General features: G+C 42.1%; 1 protein-coding gene across 6 annotated transcripts in view; it reads right to left on the reverse strand.

Annotated features, from left to right (window-relative positions):
• Positions 1 to 2,344: 2,344 nt before the first annotated feature.
• Positions 2,345 to 18,720, reverse strand: part of KDM4B (lysine demethylase 4B) — a 93,947-nt gene continuing 77,571 nt past the window's right edge. For 5 of the 6 annotated variants that reach the window (XM_087769379.1, XM_087769377.1, XM_087769376.1 and 2 more), the window contains 8 exons: positions 17,477 to 17,553; positions 17,230 to 17,285; positions 16,642 to 16,750; positions 10,772 to 10,957; positions 10,380 to 10,544; positions 9,483 to 9,602; positions 6,554 to 6,646; positions 2,345 to 4,680 (listed from right to left, as the gene is read on the reverse strand). In XM_087769379.1, the coding sequence (XP_087625505.1) occupies positions 4,495 to 4,680; positions 6,554 to 6,646; positions 9,483 to 9,602; positions 10,380 to 10,544; positions 10,772 to 10,957; positions 16,642 to 16,750; positions 17,230 to 17,285; positions 17,477 to 17,553 (992 nt within the window). In that variant the 3' untranslated portion in view covers positions 2,345 to 4,494. The other variant, XM_087769380.1, reaches the window with a different exon arrangement.

The raw sequence follows: 18,720 nt of genomic DNA on the forward strand, positions 1-18,720 counted from the left end.
CAGCCCGTTGATCCGTCTTCTCATTGCTGCCAGCAATTATCACAAAATGACTTTATTGTGCATGTGACAGTTGGTGACACTGACTCAGGGAGTTTTGTCAGCTTCTATGCTACAGGTTTCTAAACATCTGCTTGTGTGAACGCACCCTGCTGTTCGCCAGCCCAAGCGAGCTGGACTTCTGCAAGGCAGTTAAGAAGAAACCGCAGTCCTTTGCGCAAGACAAGGCGTCACATACGGGCATCTCGTCCCTACCTTGGCAGCTCAGGTCCGCTAATGGCCAAGTCCTAAGCAAAGCACCCTGCAGGGCAGGGCCAGAGGCAAGCGCCGGGCAGGAGGGAGCTGCACAGCAGGTACCAGAGCATGGACACGCTGTGCGGGGCGGGAGGAGGGCAAACCGGCCGGGCCGCCAGAGGATGGAGCTGGCACAAACGGAGAACGTGGAAAAGCAAAAGGAGGAAACCGAAACATGCTTTAGTAAGAGATGCAGCTCAGCTGCATGGGCTTAAAAGATATACGCAGATACGCTTTCTCTGGGGATAAGAAAGATATAGAGGTTAGAAGAAAAGGCGAATGAGTTGTGCTCATCTACAGTCTTTCCTCCAACCCCAAAGAGTACTCAGACAGAGGAAAGCATAGGAAGCAAAGCTCTTCACTACAGCAGTTGCAGTATTCACATCGTCTCCCGGAGGATTCCCTGGGCACAGCATCATTTCCTACACCCCTCTATCTGCTCTATTTCAGTGTAGTAATCTCAGCGAGTAACAGAAACCCACGGCGACTTAGCGGGGAGGTTGCGTGGAAATGTCTGTTCCACCTGCGAGGCTCTGACAGAGTGATGGAAAGGTTTGATCCTTGCCTTTTGATCACTGATCCAGGCAGTTACTTGAAGTATGTACTGCTTCTTAAGACATCTTTAAAATTATACTAGCTCTTATTACAGCAATATAGCAGACCTTAAATTCAAAAGGTAAGCTTTGTGTGGGTGTAAGTTCCAACGGACTTCGTATAACCAGCTTCTTCCCACTAGTATGATTCCTCAGATTATCTCAAGAAAAACTATTAAGCTGCAAAAGACTGCAAGTTGGACATTTCTTTTCTTTCACATAATCTGCAGCATTAGCCTCATACTGCAACAACTGGAGAGGAATTTCTAGAAAAGTCAGGACTCAGGATGGGAAATGAAGGTGTTTAAATGAAGGTGCAGGAAGATGCTATTTTAAGAGCTTCAATGTCAGCACAACCTCCAAGGGCTAGAAAGAAAGGCTACTGGCAGGCTGTGAAGCAGACCCCAAAAGGAAGTAGCAAACTGGCAGTATAAAAGATAAAGGATTTTAGAACCACCTCTGGCTATTTAGCAACCACGGTTCTCATGAACGAGCCAGCTAGAGCAAATCCCGGACCCTGGACAAAAATGCATTGCGAGCTTGGTTCTTAATTTTGGGAAGGGGTGCAACGACAGACCTCTTCTCCTGTGTGGTTAACAGAGAGGAAGGAAAAGACCACGCTCTTCTTCATCAGTCTCAGCTTCGCTTGGCTCAGTTTTATCAGTCAGCTTTACCAGATCCGGGAGCCACCTCCTCCTGCAGCACAAAAGACTTCAAACTTAGAAATGAAGAGACTTCAGCCCCCCAAAAAGTGTAATTCTGAAGTGCTCAACAGCCTTTAATTCATTATGAACCTAGAGGCAGAGGGAAAAAATATGCAAAAAATACATCACATCCTTAATCTAGGGGGAGGAAAAAAATTCATTATTTTTATAGCACATAATCAGACACTTACAAATATATTTCACTGGAGGAAGGAGAGGGTAGGAATGTGCATTTCCTATTTCCTTTTCAATAGTCTGATGCACAGAGGCCATCAATATGGTCATTATAGATAATCTGCACAAGTCATTCCTAAACCAAAAAGCGGGGTTTAAAAATAAACAAAAAGGGAGAACCCCTGCAACAAGGAAAAGCATTCTACAGTTCCAGGTTCACGTTTAAACATAACTCATCATCTGAATATGGGGTGAAGAAACACACTTTGTTTTTACAATATAAATAGTATTTTTAAAAGGTACTACATATGAATACAGTAATGGTGCTATTTCAGTCAGGACTTGAACATGCAGAGGAAATCCCCCATTGCTCACAACCACTCATCCCATCCCACCCTTCCCCTCCCACCTGCAAAAAAAATCCTCTGCTGTTTAAATTCTCTTTCGATTGCTTTAAATATTTCTCTTGTGGCCTGGCAACATTCGTATTCTTTTATACAAGCAAGTTTTCTCCTAAATCATGTCTTAACCGACAGGAGACAGCTATGTAGGAGTAACAACCGAGGCTTTTAAGAACCTTGCCAATTTTTAAAACTTTTATTAGTCTCAGTTTGTTTTTATTCTTGGAGACATCTATTGAAAACGTCAAAAACTCAGAAATAAAAAAACCCTGTTTCAAACGTCTTACAAACACGCACGCGTGCACGCGCGCACAGACACGCACACGAAGAAAATAACCCGTAGCAGAGGCAGTAAGAAATAAAGGGAACTCCAATTCTCAAGGGAGAACAAAAATCAAAATAAACAAAAAAAAACTTGCTTTATTCTATCTCCACTCTTTCACTAGGACAGTTTAATACCCACCGAGTCTCTCAAGATGCTAATCTACCATCTGCTAGCCCACAAATCCTTCCCACTTATTCCCTTAAAGATCCAGCTATAGCGTTGCTTAAAAACCTCTCCCCAGAACAACGACCACCTTGCAAAGGGGCTTTAAAAAAAAAAAAAAAAAAAAGAGAGAGAGGAAGAATATTGTCTCTTTCTGTCCAGTAATTTCAGGGAATTAAGTGGAAAAGATTGCTGTGCAGCCTTCTGGAGAGCTCTGCTATCTCAGAGCGGCTTCTGCCCGGCCAAGGCATTGAGGTGAGTGGTACGGTGCGCCCTTGCCCCCCCTGCACCCAGACATCGTGGAAGCCACGTCCCCTTCCCAGCTCTGCACTAGGGCTGCCTTTTTCTTTCCCTCTGAACTGACAGAGGTCCTCCAAAGAGAGTGGAAGACTTTCCAGTGACTCCAGCAGGGTTTGGGATCAGGCTCTTTTACAAAACACTGCTCCATAACAGCTCTTCGACCGGAGGTGATTTTCAAGCGTTCAAGTGGGAGCTGCCCACTCAATACTTTAGGATTTGTTTTTGCCTTTAATGCTCGTTCAATTCTCAGTGAACTGAGTCCAATCAAATGAAGGGCTTGCATTCCTCTTCCCCAGGAGTGTCTCAAAGGCTCAGTCTTTACTTAAGTAAAGGATGTCACGACAATCAGAGATGTTTGGGGAATTTCTTTTTTAATAGGATAAAAGAAAAACATACAAACACCTCCCCGGCTTCTGTCATGGAATGATTCTCACAACTGTAAGGAGCACAACTCAAAAAAAAAAAAAAAAAGAAAAAAAAAAGAAGAAAAAAAAAATAAAGAGGAGACAAAGAAAATACAAAAAGTTCCTATGGGAGTCATGCCTACCAGAGAGCTAGAGCAATCCCTCGACGCTCTAGTCTGCCACGGGGAAGGGGGATGGCTCGTAAAGGAACTAACACAAGAAGCAGCAACAGAACACTTGCCAAAACTGAGTGGCATATTGTAACTGAAAGCCATGCTGATTTTTAACTAGAAAGCAACTGGGATGGCAAAGATGGGGAAGGAAGACGACAAGAATGACCAAAACCTGGCCATTTCTTCCTTAAGTCCCTTCCTGGTGACATGGCAGAAATGCACATATCTATCACATGTCTTTAAGAGAACTAACGGTAAGAAACAGCCCAGCTATGAAACATTTCTTTCCCCATCTTCCCCAGCTTACAAAGAAGATAGTGTTTCTTTACAAAAAAGAACCCAGAAAAGAATCCAGGACATCTGCTCTTGCTCGCTCTCTCCCCGCTGTAATATTAGTCACATTTCAGGTGGGGGCGAGGGGGGAGGATTTTGTTTATTTTCTGTTTTAAAGCCATAATCTAGAAAAATGTTTTGTGGAAACTTTTGTTTTCCTATTTTTGTTTGCTTTTTTTTTTTAATAATGCTCATTTATAGAAAACTTCACAAAGGTGACGTCTATGTACAGAAAACACAATTCCAAAGGCTGCTTCAGTAGTCAATGTAATAGCACCTTTAAAGACAAAAGAGTTTGACATATTTTAAAAAGTCATTTCGTTAAATTTTAACCCTTTCCAAGCCTCATAAAAAGGAGCCAGTCACAAAGCTCTGTTAGTACAAACTCTTCCAAAGTCTCCGTGTGAAATGCTGTCTGAAGGTTTTTCAAGCTCCCTGCTCTACTGGTCAGCAACGTCTGGCAAAGTAGAGGTAGCGTGCAGCCAGACGGGATTTTCTTGCCGTCCAAACCAAGAGTAGATGAAAGGAATTCACAGCAGGCTATTGCACAAGGATAGTCTTCTATTCCACAGTTTCCTGTTTATTTTTCCGCAGGCTTGAAAAGGGTTAATTTAATATTTTGAATTAATCCTGGTTAAAACATGTTGCTCTGAGTTCCAGGCTGGTACTGTGTCTGCAACAGGCTCTCCATAAAGGCCAAGTAATCTGGGTTTTGTCCGTATTCTTCGGGATTTCTTGAATTCCCCAGCCGGGGGCGCTTGGCTGCTCTCACTTCATCTCCCGAAAATACATCTTCCTGAGGGGCCCCAGTGCTGAGGGACTGCAGGAGACACGAAAGCACAATCATTAGAGGCACAGCAGGACAACAGGGAGAGACACTGGTGCAAACCGTGGAGCACGCCTGCGTAACAAGACAGCAGGGACAGCAAGCGAACAATTTGGTTCAGGGTATTTCTGTAGAAAAAAAAATGAACTCCGAAACATGCAAAGCACACGGCTGAAATGAAAAATTCTGGGCTTCTGAAACCCAACTGGAAAGAGAAACCCTCGAGTTGCCTTCCTTCTGTACCAGAATATCTTTCACTTCAGCTCCTGCCCTGCCAATTCTCTGTTTACCCCTATCCTCCTCTGCCTCTTCAGGTTATTCACTCCTAGTAGAACGCGCAGAGGGAATCGGGGCTTCCCAAAGAAAGCATTTGGGGACCGCTGTACAAACCACGGCTTCTGTTCATCACTCTCAAATGAGATGCATTTCTTGGTAGAAATTATTATCTCCTATCGCTTTGTTCCTTTGTTCTGCTGTTCTACATTAAAGCACTGTGAGCATCGCTTCCACAGAGCACAGAATAACACTTCTGGCAGCAGGAAGTATATGAGAAAAGCCTTAGCTTTCAACCAGACTTGAAATTTTCTATTCACTTTCCAGCTCGCATTCCTTTCTCTGGAACTGTTATAAAGCCTGATGTCTCCACCTCAGAGAATATGTTTCTTTCCAAATCCTGTATTTCAGGGCTCCAATACGTTGTCTTTATTATTAGACAAGCTTAAATAAACTGGAATATTGTGCACATTTTAGAAATTAATTCTGAGGTGCTTCTTTGCCACCCCTCACTTCATCTCCCGTCTTTCAACGATAACAAGGTAAATTATTATTAACCTCTCAAATTTGTGCCATGAGGTCATATTGAGATAAACAACCTCAAACAAGATGGAGAACCCATCCAGAGCTACATTACAAAAAGCATTTTACAAGTGTTTTTTGGGGGAAAACCCTTGAAGATTTCATGCATAAGCAAACAAAAGCTTCCTCCAAATTGCCACCAGTTCTTCCACAGAACTGCCCGTCACCAGGCCATTTCTGATGATGTGCATCTCGCACATCTGCTAGTGGCCGCAGATTCACAGGGTCAGCGCATCGCTGGTTTAACTTGGCACAGCAATTCATACATTCTTAAGGGAAGGTTTTGCCTCGTAAGAGAGACAGAAGCCCACAACCTTATCACAAGTTAACTTTGTGGATCTGTCCCTGTCCTGCAGTGGCTCGCATAACAGACATTTCGAATGAAGAAGAGAACTGTATATTCTCCATTTGCATAGAAACCAGTCTCCTCGTTTGTTTAAACGAGATGGCTTTAAAGGTTAAAGCACCATGTTTGAAAACACGCAGCAAGTCTGGAACCAAAAAAGCTATGAAATAAATCCCTCATATTTTCTAGGCTCAGTAATTCCACTGTATGCAGTTAAAGACAGCCTGATCTTTTAGATCAAGAGCTAAGTTCTGAATCTCCTGTTTGGTGAGAAATGGGGGTTTGGTCCCATGTCGCTAATCAGTTCTCCAGAAACCACTTAGCTGTAGACCAATTCACCTCGCCTCTCATGAAAGGCAGCATTCAGACAGAATGGCAGTCCATATAATTAAATTCATATGGTGTAAAGTGATATGAACATAATCTTTTAACCAGAGAAAACAAAATTCAGATCTGAACATGTGAAAGGGAAAATCATTTAAATGCTTCTCGAGCATTTACATCAAGGATTTCTTCTACTCTACATATTTTACGAATGACAAGTGGTTTTGCAGCAACAAAAATTGGAGGCTGCATTCGGCTAATGTCTAAACAATACGCTAGGAAAATGTGAATGAGTACTGCAAGTCACAGCCATTCTGCAGTTTCTGTTACTTCGATACCCACCAGGCGAGACTTCACTCTCTTGGGAAGCTCTTCCTCCAAGGTATAAATATCACCACGCTTTACCATTAGTTGGGAACCATCTTCAAACTCGACCTGTGGGGTAGGCAGAAGGTGAAATAAGAACTTGGCCTCTACATTTACAGTACCCCAACAGTCCGTTCCCAGACTGTGCCACATACGGTCCCTCCATGGGAATACCAAGGAAGCATCGGGGGCCAGCTCCCGTGGAATCCCCTGCTCTCGGCACTGCATGTCTCTAGGATTGCTGTAGCATGAGCATCCCTAAGCTGCGTTATGGATGCTGAACCCAAAAAGTGCTGGTTTCAGTGCTGCTCAGGCACCCCTGTCTTATCTGGCCCAAGTGGTTTCATTCAGTGCTCCCGTGGATCCTAAAATATCTATACTACAGCGGGACCTCTGCTCCCTCCTCCCAGTCAGAGCACTAGAGATTTCCACTGATTTTTGATTCAAATCCTGAAAAAAAGAAGCTTTTCACTTGCAACAAAAGGCAGCCCTGTATCCAGGCAATATGGTAATAAGAATTTCTTTCATCTTAAACAAAGCATTTTCACACGTCATAAGGAAACAACTCCAGCTACTAAAATACATTTGTATTTTAACAAGCAGAAATAGTCAGCCAGGTACAAAAACCAGTGGTAACTCCTCACGTCAAACCTTTTTTGCTAAGCACTGATTGTATCACGAATTATGCATCAGACGTTACAGGAATGTTTATTCATGGAAACGTGCATATAAAAATGTTAAAACTATTAAAAGTTTTTAAGAGATTCTCATTTCCTTTGCTAAAGACTGATTACGTTTTTCTGGATAACGCAGCAGGACGTACACCACAGCTTAATATGGGATGTCAGGTTCACACTGGACAAATTCAGAAGGAAGAAAGCATCTGTGCTCTGAACTCCTCCTCCTGCGCTGCCCAGGTCTTGCAGCTCATCAGCCGTGCAAGCTCAGCGCTGCCTGCTGAGGTTCTTTAACTGAGCAGCACACCTCAGCCGGAGTAACTGTGCAGGTGGGAGAACGGGCTTTGAAAGGCGAGCTCTGCTGAGCCCTGCTGAGGTGGTTTAAGATGCTACTGGTCCCATTTACTCTCTGGTTTTACAGAGCATCACTACCATAACAGAGTCAGAAGGGAACGCGAATTACGAAGTTTAACAGCCGAGGCACAAGCAAATTGCTGTCTGCCATTTCCACTACACGAGCTCAACTTCTAATGGAAAGGCAGGATTTGCAACTGAGGGCAGTGCCATCTTAAAGCATCGCAGAGTGGCTGGACCTTGTTTATTTAAGTTCCCAATTACTGATATGTGTTCGACCCCTGTTATGAACAGACATTAGAGCAAGTTACAAGACAGTCATGTGGCTCGTAAAAAAGTATACACGTTTCATCTTAGCACACAAAATACAGACTTAGAGATGTGGACTGGGAAGCTACTGCAAAATAAGGCAAGTTTAAAATGCAAAAGCTAATCCATGCTGTCTTCCTATGAACACACTTATTTCATAACAAAACTGTTTCTGTGTTTTTAAATATAATCCTATTCCAAAACAGATAAAAGAGATGCACCACAAGTACTGAAAAAGTATCTACATAGGGAATCAACGTGGAAAGCTAGTCAGGCTATTTTCCCCATGGAGAAGGGCTTTACTTATCTATAACTGCATGATTTGAAAAACACAGACTCCTCATGCATATTTTTCTGTCATCTTGCACTACCAGTGGAATAGCCTATTTCAAATTATTGTACCTTCGAGAAATCAATGACAATTTCCTATACTGTGATTAAACTGGAAAGCATGCATAACAATAGATCTTTATGAGCTATATATTGTACTTGTTCACAACCAGGGTCACCTCAGATCACATCTTCTCTGAAGCAGTTAACATCCATTATGCCCACCAAAGACCGCTAACTGACAAGGTGGATCCTGTGTGCTCTCTGCACACAGATCGGAAACGCTCTGTGCGGAAAGGACAGAAATCAGAACCCCATTTCAAACAAACACAAGATATGGGATTTCCTTTGCCTTTTGTCCAGAGGCATTAATATCTTAAAAAAACCCACCAATTATTTGCAAATTTCAGCATATATCTTTCAAAGGACGTGCACAAAGTATACTTTGAAAATCACTATGATTTCCAACTTCTTGGTACCATTTAGAAAGGATGTATTCAAATGAATGTGCTGCATTTTATAAAACCTTCTGTGCACCAGGTTAAATCTTCCTTTATTGACTGTGACAACCTTCCACAAACAAAAATCCCATATGTGGAACAGACTCAAAGACAAAAAAAAAACCTGGCTGCTGTTTTTCTCACCTTAAAAACAGAGATGGTGAGAGCGTATGAGACTAGAGATTGAAGGTTTCTAATTCCCCACACACCAGCAGCAGGACATTATGCCCACATGCTACTGCTGCTCCACAAAGTACCTTCCTGTGACCAGAGGATTATTGCCCTCCTTGAAGCAGTCTCCTGACCCATCGTTTCCCTTAGTCCCCCTCAAAGCGTCAAGGAAAGTTGTAGTTATGCAGATATTGACTCATGGGGAACTACGGATGACGAGCTCAGCTCCAGCCACAGGACAGCCATCAGAGAGTAGTTCAAGTAGATCACTTTTGACCTGAGTCAGATCTGAGCTATAAGGAAAAGGGCAAATGTATTTTATATTTTAAAAGGAGATACAGTGTAGACTTATGTCTAGCCATACATCCACAATCTGCCACAGAAAACCTTTACCCTGATCCTATTTTAACGCTATATTTCTCTTTAGACTACCAGCAGTATAAATTTCAGAAGGCAAAATCTCCCCTCGTGACCAGAGCAAGCATTCAGCACTAGGGAGCTATACAATTCGAGCACCAATCAGACACTTTGACACGAAGTACGTGGGTACTCTTCCACACTCACCTGGTAAATCTGACTGATCTGGGCTGCAATGAACTTGGCCTTATAGATGATTCCATCTGTCCACTGCAGCTGAACCAACTCACCCTCTGGAGGGGGTCCCAACTGGATGCAGTCTCTGCTCTGAAGACACAGAGTGAGAAAGGTCAGACAGCCAACACCAACAAAGCTCAAGAACTAGGTAAAGAGGTATGTTAAAGCCACTGCTCAAGGAAGTTGCTACCTAACACTATAATTAAGTGTAAGAAAGCTTCTGCACTTGTGATTAATTGCAGTCATCTCAAACAAAACCATTAACCAGTGAGAGACCAGAAATAAACACTTGCACCTCCTTCTGGTGACAGCACTCACTTCTAGCAAACTTCTCCTTACAAATCCCAAAACATCAGATCTCCTGTATCAACAAAAACAAGCGGGATGACTTGCTCTGTTTCACATGGTGAATCAATGGCACAATCAGGAACAGAATGCATGAGCTGACAAGTCAGCCTCTTCTAGACATTCCTTCTATTAAGTGAATTCCCTATTTTGAACCAGAAGTGCTTACAGACAATCTGCTTCCCCCATGAATCACACTTGTCAGTTGAAAAATAAGAGATTATTCAACCACAAAACAAATAGGATGCAACTTAAAACAAACATTGCTTTCTGTTAAGTCATCTGCATATAGCAAAATCACATCTTTGTAAAGGAACAAAAAAATGAAATGAGATAATGTCATAAACAAGAAGAACAGTAATGAAGAGCAGTATGAGTCTTTCTATGCAAACAGCAACTCTACTTTTTAATTCTTTTAAGTTTTACTTCATTGTTCCACACCAAAGCACAGAGAAGAGAAATGCACGCATTACACTTTGTACTCATCTATAACGGTAATAGTCTCCACAGAGAGCTGCTTACAATAATGCTTTCTGGGTAAACGTTGTCACTGTAGGAACCGTCGTCAAAGTTTACTTCATAGAAAGTCTGCGTTGTCATGCCAATCACTTTACATCGGTAGTAGAGTCCATTCCGGTTCTTTGTGATCACAGTCTGTCCAAGGGTCACCTCCCTTCGAAACTGAATCTGCGTCATAGAGAAAAGGGAATAATTTGCAATTTGCAATCATAAAAGCTGTGACAAAAATACAGGCGCGAAGAAACTGTTCTACAAAAAAAAAAAAGAAAAAAACAAAACAAACAAACAAAAAACCCAACCAAAACCAAAAAACCAACAAAAACCAAACAAAACCCCGCACACCCCACCAAAAACCAAACCAAACCAAAACCCCAAACCCAAACTAAAATACATACATTCTGGTTAGCTGCTTTGTGTTTGAAGCAAGTGATGGACACCACGTAGGGCCAGTCATCCGGCTCCATGGGCACGCCGGCTGCGTGTGCACAGGTCACGTGGAAGGATGTGGAGCAGTGCTCGTACGAGCACTGGATGCAGGCACCCGACACTTTCTTCATCCGTTTCCGACAGTACACACATTTCTGAAAAGAAACACAGGTCGGCGTTATGCAGGCAGTCAACAGCAGCTTTAAGGCAACGCCTGGCACCCTGTTACCTGACACGGTGCAAAAGTCCGTACCATTAGTGTCTAGGGCCCAGAAGCCACAGCCAAAAATGGTGATGGTTGCTGCTGAGAGGTCAAGTCCAATACTCCCAGAATTGCCTATACAGACTTATCTAGAATCACTCCTAAGGCAAGAAACTACAGCAGATACTAACTTATCATTCCCTTGAACGTGACGACATCTACCAGTAACTCAGCCCTCCAGAACCATGATGGACAGTGAAGGAGACTTAAATCCGATTTGAGACTGTGCTCACTGGAGGGCTGCGAGAAAGGGAGGGCACAACAGGCACACACACCCCAGTGTTACTGGAGAACTGCTACAGCTCAATACTCATCCTCCTTAAATATACAAAATGTACCTATCTTAAGTCAAACAGCAGCTGGATCTTTGCAGATACACTGCTAGAAAATAATGCTTTCGGTTTTTGAAAGAACAGAACACAATAACTGGGTATTAATTTGTTCTATTATATTTAATGGAACATCAGACCTATTATATCTAATAGAATATAATTTTATATAACGGAACAAAAATATTGCATGTTTATTTTACACACATAAACATATCAACTGTAAATATTTTATTGGTATCCATGTCAGATTAGCTATTGTAGATAATTCAGTCACTGTGCTGCAAACAGAAGAAATAAAAACATTGTACCAAGCACCATTATTACAGGGGGAAAAAAGGTATGAAATCTTTCAGTATTTTTTAAACTCACTTTCTGCAAAGCAGATCCAGTTATTAAGGTAATCTAATCAGACAGCACTTAGGGGGGACAGGGAATCAACTTAGGACTACTTGAAAAAGAAATCTAAATTTTTTCAAAGCTAAAAATCATAAGCCTTTTGGCACTGCAGGCTTGGCAGCAAGCATTAGGTGTCAGTGGGAAACAAGATACATTTCCTCATTCCCTAACAGCACCATATTCTCGTTTCCAGCCCCTCAGAAATACAGAAGACCAGGTTTTGGGAATCCCAATCTAAAGGAATTTAAGTTGGACCCTTGAGCAACGTTTCCAGGGAACTATCTGGAAACAGCATTCTTAGCTTTTAACATTTTAAGTCTAGGGAATCTGTCACTGATCGATGGCAGCTTCTTTATCTTAGCTGAGGCTTGGACAAGGCAAATCAGGGAAAAATTAATATCACACCCATGAGATGAACATGTATTTTACTTGTTAGAACGAACGGCTCATATAAATAAAATCCTAAAAGATATTATATGCCCATGAATCTGACTATACAGCTATGTAATTTATTTATTACAAAGAAATAATTTCCACACATAAGGAGGAACAGAGGAAAGCAGTAATTTTTAGTGCCCATTTCAGATGAGCGTCTCCAAAGCACATTACACTGGTTTGCTCCAGCCACTGCCCCCCCCAGGTTTGGCCACCTGCCTCCCTCCCAATCCATCATCTAAACATAAATGTCCTATAAATGTACTGCGATACTATGAATGACAGATTCTTCTTCTCTCTGCAGCGTCTGATATTAAACAGAGCCCTTCTTCCCCTCTTGCACTCTCCATGGCCTCTCGGTTACCTCACTCCCATTACAGCAGTGCGCAAAGCTTCCAACATTACAGAACACGTGACCTAAATTTTAAGATCCATATGAATTACCACATCCCATGGGATTACAAACGTTAACGTAAGCTGCCCGGTATCACGCAATAAGCCCATACAACCCCCAGAAGTACAAATTCACTCTGCTTCTAGGTCTGAGCTAACTTAAAAGCGTACCCTCAAAAATATTTAGAGTGGTATCATATTATAAACTGTCCAGTACATGCAAAATAAGAATTGCCAAATTTCAGTGTTATATTTGTGTTACCATAGCTAAGAGCCCGGGCCCCACTTGTGCTAGCTACAGCACACTGCCAAGACACATAAAAGACCACTCCTTCTCCAAAGCGCATTTCTCTCTTCCTTGAAAGCAAAACGTGCAAAAGAAAGGGAGATGCATTCTTCCCGATTTCCCTGACTGGGGTCTGCCCCCCACGTGTGTGAAATAAGTCAAATTCCCTTCCCGTGCATTAACTGAAGTCAGAGTGTTTACACCAAAGATTAATTTGGCCTTTTTTACTTAAACTAACAAAAGCCAGGAAATTCAAAGCCAGGGCCTTAGTGTTGCCAGAATGTGGGTTTTAGTATTTAATAAGCTATGCCTTTATCGCTCTGTAAACCATGTTCAAAGGCTAGATAAGCAGCACAGCAAAGTGCACAGCAGGAACCCAGCACTGAAAGCAAGTCAATAGCAATGAGATCTCATTATTAAACTGTCAATACCTAATTCTCCCGCCAGCAGGGACAACTGCTGATATACAGCGTGCTCAATGCTGCCTCTCGAGGGAGCATTAACCCTCCAGTATCAGGAATCTGCCTTTATTGATGCGAACCGGATTCTTCCAAGCCAGAAGGATTAGCATGCACCTAATGCCACTCCAGTGGCAAGACAAAACTCCTTGTGACAGGCAAAAGAGCTACACCAACGGAATATTCAGAGCAAATATGATCAAAGGATAAAGAAAAATGTGAGCTACAGCGAGATCGACACCTAGAAGACGGTGGAAGGAGCGAAAATGTAGAAGATCTGGAAGCGTGGGAGATGGGACGGACAGAAGCACCGGTGCCAAGTGCTGTGGTAGAGCAGCACATGTAGATTTAAAGACATTTTCTGTGGGAGGGGAGGCAGCAGGAAGAGAGAAGGTCTAAAGCACAGGAGAAAAATCTTCAGAATAAACGCACACGGGAGAGTCGGGTCATAGCTGAGAGTAAGAAATGGGCTGTCTCCTGCATGATGAACACTGCAATTCATTTACTCCACTGAGGAATGACAGCTAATTATTCCAAATTTCCACGTCATAAATAATTTATGTGCACAGGCCCCTAATACACCATTAATCAGGAAGCATGCAAACTGCATTCTTTAAAGTGATGCAATACCCACAAATGGTCTGAAAAGTCTGTGCTTGAAAGGGGAGGCCTGGTGCATGCTCAAAGAAGAGGGCATACTCTTTAAACAGATCACTGGAACTGCTTGTTACCTCAGCCCTCCCACAGTAACTTAAAACAGTACAAACATATTAAAAAAAAAAAAAAATCAAAAAATAATCACAGATAACCTCTACCCCTTTCTTTCCTTCATTACCTTCATCCATTCACTTCAACTCTCCTCAACATTCACATCATTCCTTCTCTCCTTTTCCAACTTTTTCAGCAAAGGCCATCTCTGCAATTTTATCTAGTACTGCATCAACTCCATCATTCCCGAAGTCATCAGATCCATCACCACCACCTTTTAGTCACCTTCAGTTTATCTTCCTAAATGCAGCTGCACACCTCCAAAAAGCAGACACCCCCCCTGCAACTCCTCTGCTGACTCCTCGTGTGCTCCATGAATTACCTGCCAATTCCTATAAAGAATCCTAAAACTCTCCACGATGGCTCGTGAGTGTGTTTCTCCACACAATCTTATCCAATTTAAATTTCCTTTGTACTTCTTCACACACTACACCAACACTGCTGCTATGGGCACCACTGTCTTTACATTCTGCCATCCAAATTAATTTTTTTTAATCTTTACCTAGTTCATAACTCTAAAACCCATTTCAATTTTAGCTCAAGATAATTTATTTGCTTTCTTTCCTGTAGCAAACGACACTCACAAAGCCACAATGTATGTGGTGACACCACCAACTAACTGTTTTCAGCAGACATGGAGGGTGCGTGCATACATACTGTAAAGGCGTTCACAAGTACAGACCAACAGAGCAGAAAGATTTTTATAATCAGGCTAAATACAGCAATACTTACCTGATGACATTCTCGAACACAGAGTAATGAGGCTGAAAGTCTACTTCTTACATCCTAACAGTTGAGCTAGCTGTATAGGGGCACCAGACATCTTACAGAGGGATCACACTGGCACACTGACAGAAACTCAAGACCAAGACCTGAACCTGTGTCCAAAGCTACCTGGACTAGCCAACGTGCCAGTCGTGACAGATCCTGGCAGAAATAAAACAGCATTACACCTCTAGAAAAGTTACTCTGATTACAATGAAGCAATGTGCAGCACCAGCCATGCTAACACTTTCCAAGCGAAGTGCTTAAAGCCAGGCTTTGACAAGAATTGAGCTACAAGCCAGGCTCTTGCTAACTTCAACGTAAGGAATAGGTGCCTGTAAACGACATCATTAGAGTGTGTAAGTCAAGGTACTTCATATAAAAATTCTCTACCTTTCCTGAGACATGAAGAAAACATGAGGTGCGAATGGAATACAACACTGAAGAAATCAACAAAACCATAAAGCTTTAATTCAGGAACGGAACAGGAAGATGTGTCGTAGGTCTGCGCAGAGGCTTTGGATGGCGTAGCCAATGCTTCGGAGCAGAATGAAGCAACAGAGTTTTATGTACGTTAATACTGCCCGGGCTCTACAGGACTGTAAGGTAGCCACAGAAGAGTTAAAGAATTAAGTCATGTTTCCTTGTGAGGCTCCATTAAGCAATAAAAGTGAGTCTTGGGTAAAAGGATTTTTAGCCCGTTGTTGCAAGTGCTGGTAATGAAGACGATGCATGCTGGAAATGTCAGATGATCCATAAAGAACCACTGCTGCAAGATTTATCACTCTCACAACACACTGCTCCGTCACTCCACCTGAATAATGAATGCTTTTTACATTCACATTTGTGTACAAAACCCATTTGCACAACAGAGAAATAACTCTGGAAGCAGACAGAGATTCTTCCTAATCTCTCATCCAGGCCCTGGCTGGGCTGCCTGCACTAAATAGCTGCGCCGTTAACAAATACATCAATGCTAACCGATGTATCACTGCTACATCACCTTCCCCCGTACCACATTCCCAACTGTCGCCAAGCTGACTTCTGTACGAAAAAAGCAGCAAAAGCACAATTTATTTTGCAATAACACACTATAGTGATGGGGCATTAACTAACATTAAGATTAATTGCTCTGAGCTAATGAATCATCCATTACTAATCCCTCAGATGAGGCTATGCAACTAAATAACAAGCTGTAGCTGGACTTTTATTAAAATCTTTGCAGAGTCTCGCCTTGCAGTCATGGCCACAAAGAAACGTTTATTAATTTCTACATGAGATTTCTTGATAGAAAAAGAGAAATATTGTGAAGAAAGACAAATCAAATTACAGCTGAACAAGGCAGCAATACGTCAGCTTCTTTCTAGTTACCACGTCCCTTCGCACTCCCGCTATGCAGTACTTTCGGTAAGTGAAGCTTTCGGGTAGTTTAGACCTGATTGCCCGGTGGGTAAGCTCTGCCCAGGGTAAGAGCACACTCCCAGAGAGTAAAGGCAGATCTGGTAATCACAACTTGTTTGTGTGTCAAAGCACTGAGACAGCACCTCAGAAGACATCCAAATGATACAGCTTCCTGGTGCATTTGTTGGAAATAAGAGCGAGAACATCGCCTCCAATCTCAGCTACTTTATGATCCCACACAATTTTTTTCTGTCCTGTTAAAGCCTTTTTCTTTTTTTTTTTTTTTTTTTTTTTTTTTGTCTCTCTTGTTCACAAACTCTCTCTACAGGTAAAAGACACCTACCAGTTTCCATCTCTGCTCTGGAATAGCACTGATATCCACAGGATGACGCTCTATTACATTGAGAAAACGGGCCTCGGGGACAGCAATAGCGCAGATTATATGGATCCACCTGGAAAAAAAAGTGAAGAGACAAATCAGAGTCTACCATTATTTGAATTAAATACTCAAGAGGGCAGTTAACATTTCTCTGACTCCCTCAGTATCAAGGCATATTTATGGTGGTTGGCAGCCTTGGCAACATTACCAACTGATTGTTAATCACAGTCGTACAAGGTAAATGTCTCTGGAAAAACAGGGATCAACCTTCTTATGCGTCTGATCTTGCATGATACTAAACATTCTCTGAAAATACTTTTCTCTGAGAATAAACCAAATTTAAGTGTTCAGAGCCATGCTCCCTCTGCTATTGAGAAGGCTGGTGCAGAGTGTAAGAGTACAGTTATTCAAGCTCATCCTGCCAAGCTAGTGAGTAGCAGTTACCTCCATAATGCCAAAACTAGTTGTCACACTGAGCATCAAGACCAAACTCACAACACTAGAACATTAGATGCAGTATAGAAGGACAAAATATTTAAAATCATCCCTTACCGCCCATCAGTGGTCATCTGAAGAGCTCCTCCCCTGAGATTACACAGGCAACATTCCTGCAGGAACAAAACTCCTTCAGAGATGGACCAAAAAGCTCTGCCAGACTGCCTGTCTTTCCCAAAAAATGACTACACCACATCTGGGATGCAAAGGCAAACTGTACCCTCCCACCACCCATCTCTTGCTGAAGTATCTAACTAATTCCCACAGTAAGTTTTCTTCTGTCTCCCGAAGAGCAGATGCTTACCGCTGCCCATGCATTGGCTGAGCATCGCGAGCAAGACCAACTTTCGTTCACCAAGTCTGGACGTATTCCGTAACAGCCTGAAAGAAACAAAGTCATATCTTTCAGAGTTTTTGCTAACATATCTGTAGTATTGACTTGTTGACTTTTCAATTTAGAAGCATCTTTGCAATCAGGTGTAGCATTTGAATAACTATATTCAATAGTCTAGGCTCAGACAAAAGCAGTAAGGAAAGTCATCCTTGGGAAGGGGGGCAGAACTTGGGATAAGCAAGTCTAAAAATGAACAAACAAAAAACCACACACAAGTAACCCTCAACATTTTTCTTCCTCTTCTGTAAGGACTACAATAGTAGTACTTTGATCCTTCAGGCAAGAACAGGGCTCAAAAGTGATGCTACTACTGCTGGAATGCACTTGCACATCAAAACAGTTAAGACCACTGAATTTTAGCATGATTGAAGCAGTCATCTTTGCTAAGTGGTATTATGAGGAAGGACAAAACCGCTAATATTGCAAGGAAATTAAATACATGCATTTCACATATTTAACAGTATTTAAACTAATAGTAATTTCCTGTTATATGAAGTGTTAGAAACATCTGACTTTACAGAGCATCAATGACTGTAATATGCAAGCACCAAATCCTCCTATGTACTTCTCTGCAGCACCAAAATAGGAAAGTGGTATTATACTCATTATAAAGACAGGGGAATAACACCAAAAAGGCTCTTAAATTCTGTAAAAGGCACTGAGGTTTGCCACTGTAGGGACAAGACATACAAATACTTTTGAAAAATTGGATCTACGTGATTCCGGCAAGCTTGCAAAGAAAGCCTGTAGCAGAAAATTAAACATACCACAAATTGCTGGCCAGCATCCTAGCTAACACAAAGTTCATCCCATGGTCTTCACCTATCCTAACAAAACTGAACATAAAATCTCAGCTGGAGAGTCTCCAATTACTGAATTAAACTTAAAAGAAGTTATTCAGAAAGCACCGAGATTGCCACAATAACCAGATTTATAAAAATCATCCACTTAACCAGATAAACATTATGTCAAAAAAAGTCAATAATATAGATCCACAGCTGTCTTCCCCATCTGAAGTCTCTTTTCATCATATGGCAAACCAAGAAAGCAGATTCAGCCCAGTCCTAGAAAACGAGCAGGGGTGTTGAGTCTAAAAAACTGGTCTGGAAACTGAGCTGAAAGAGAACAGACACCCTTCACTGAAATACTGCTGG

Source organism: Nipponia nippon, unplaced genomic scaffold, assembly GCF_047370975.1.
Source record: "Nipponia nippon isolate SJK-2023a ecotype South Korea unplaced genomic scaffold, ASM4737097v1 scaffold_31, whole genome shotgun sequence".
NCBI classification, from domain to species: domain Eukaryota; kingdom Metazoa; phylum Chordata; class Aves; order Pelecaniformes; family Threskiornithidae; genus Nipponia; species Nipponia nippon.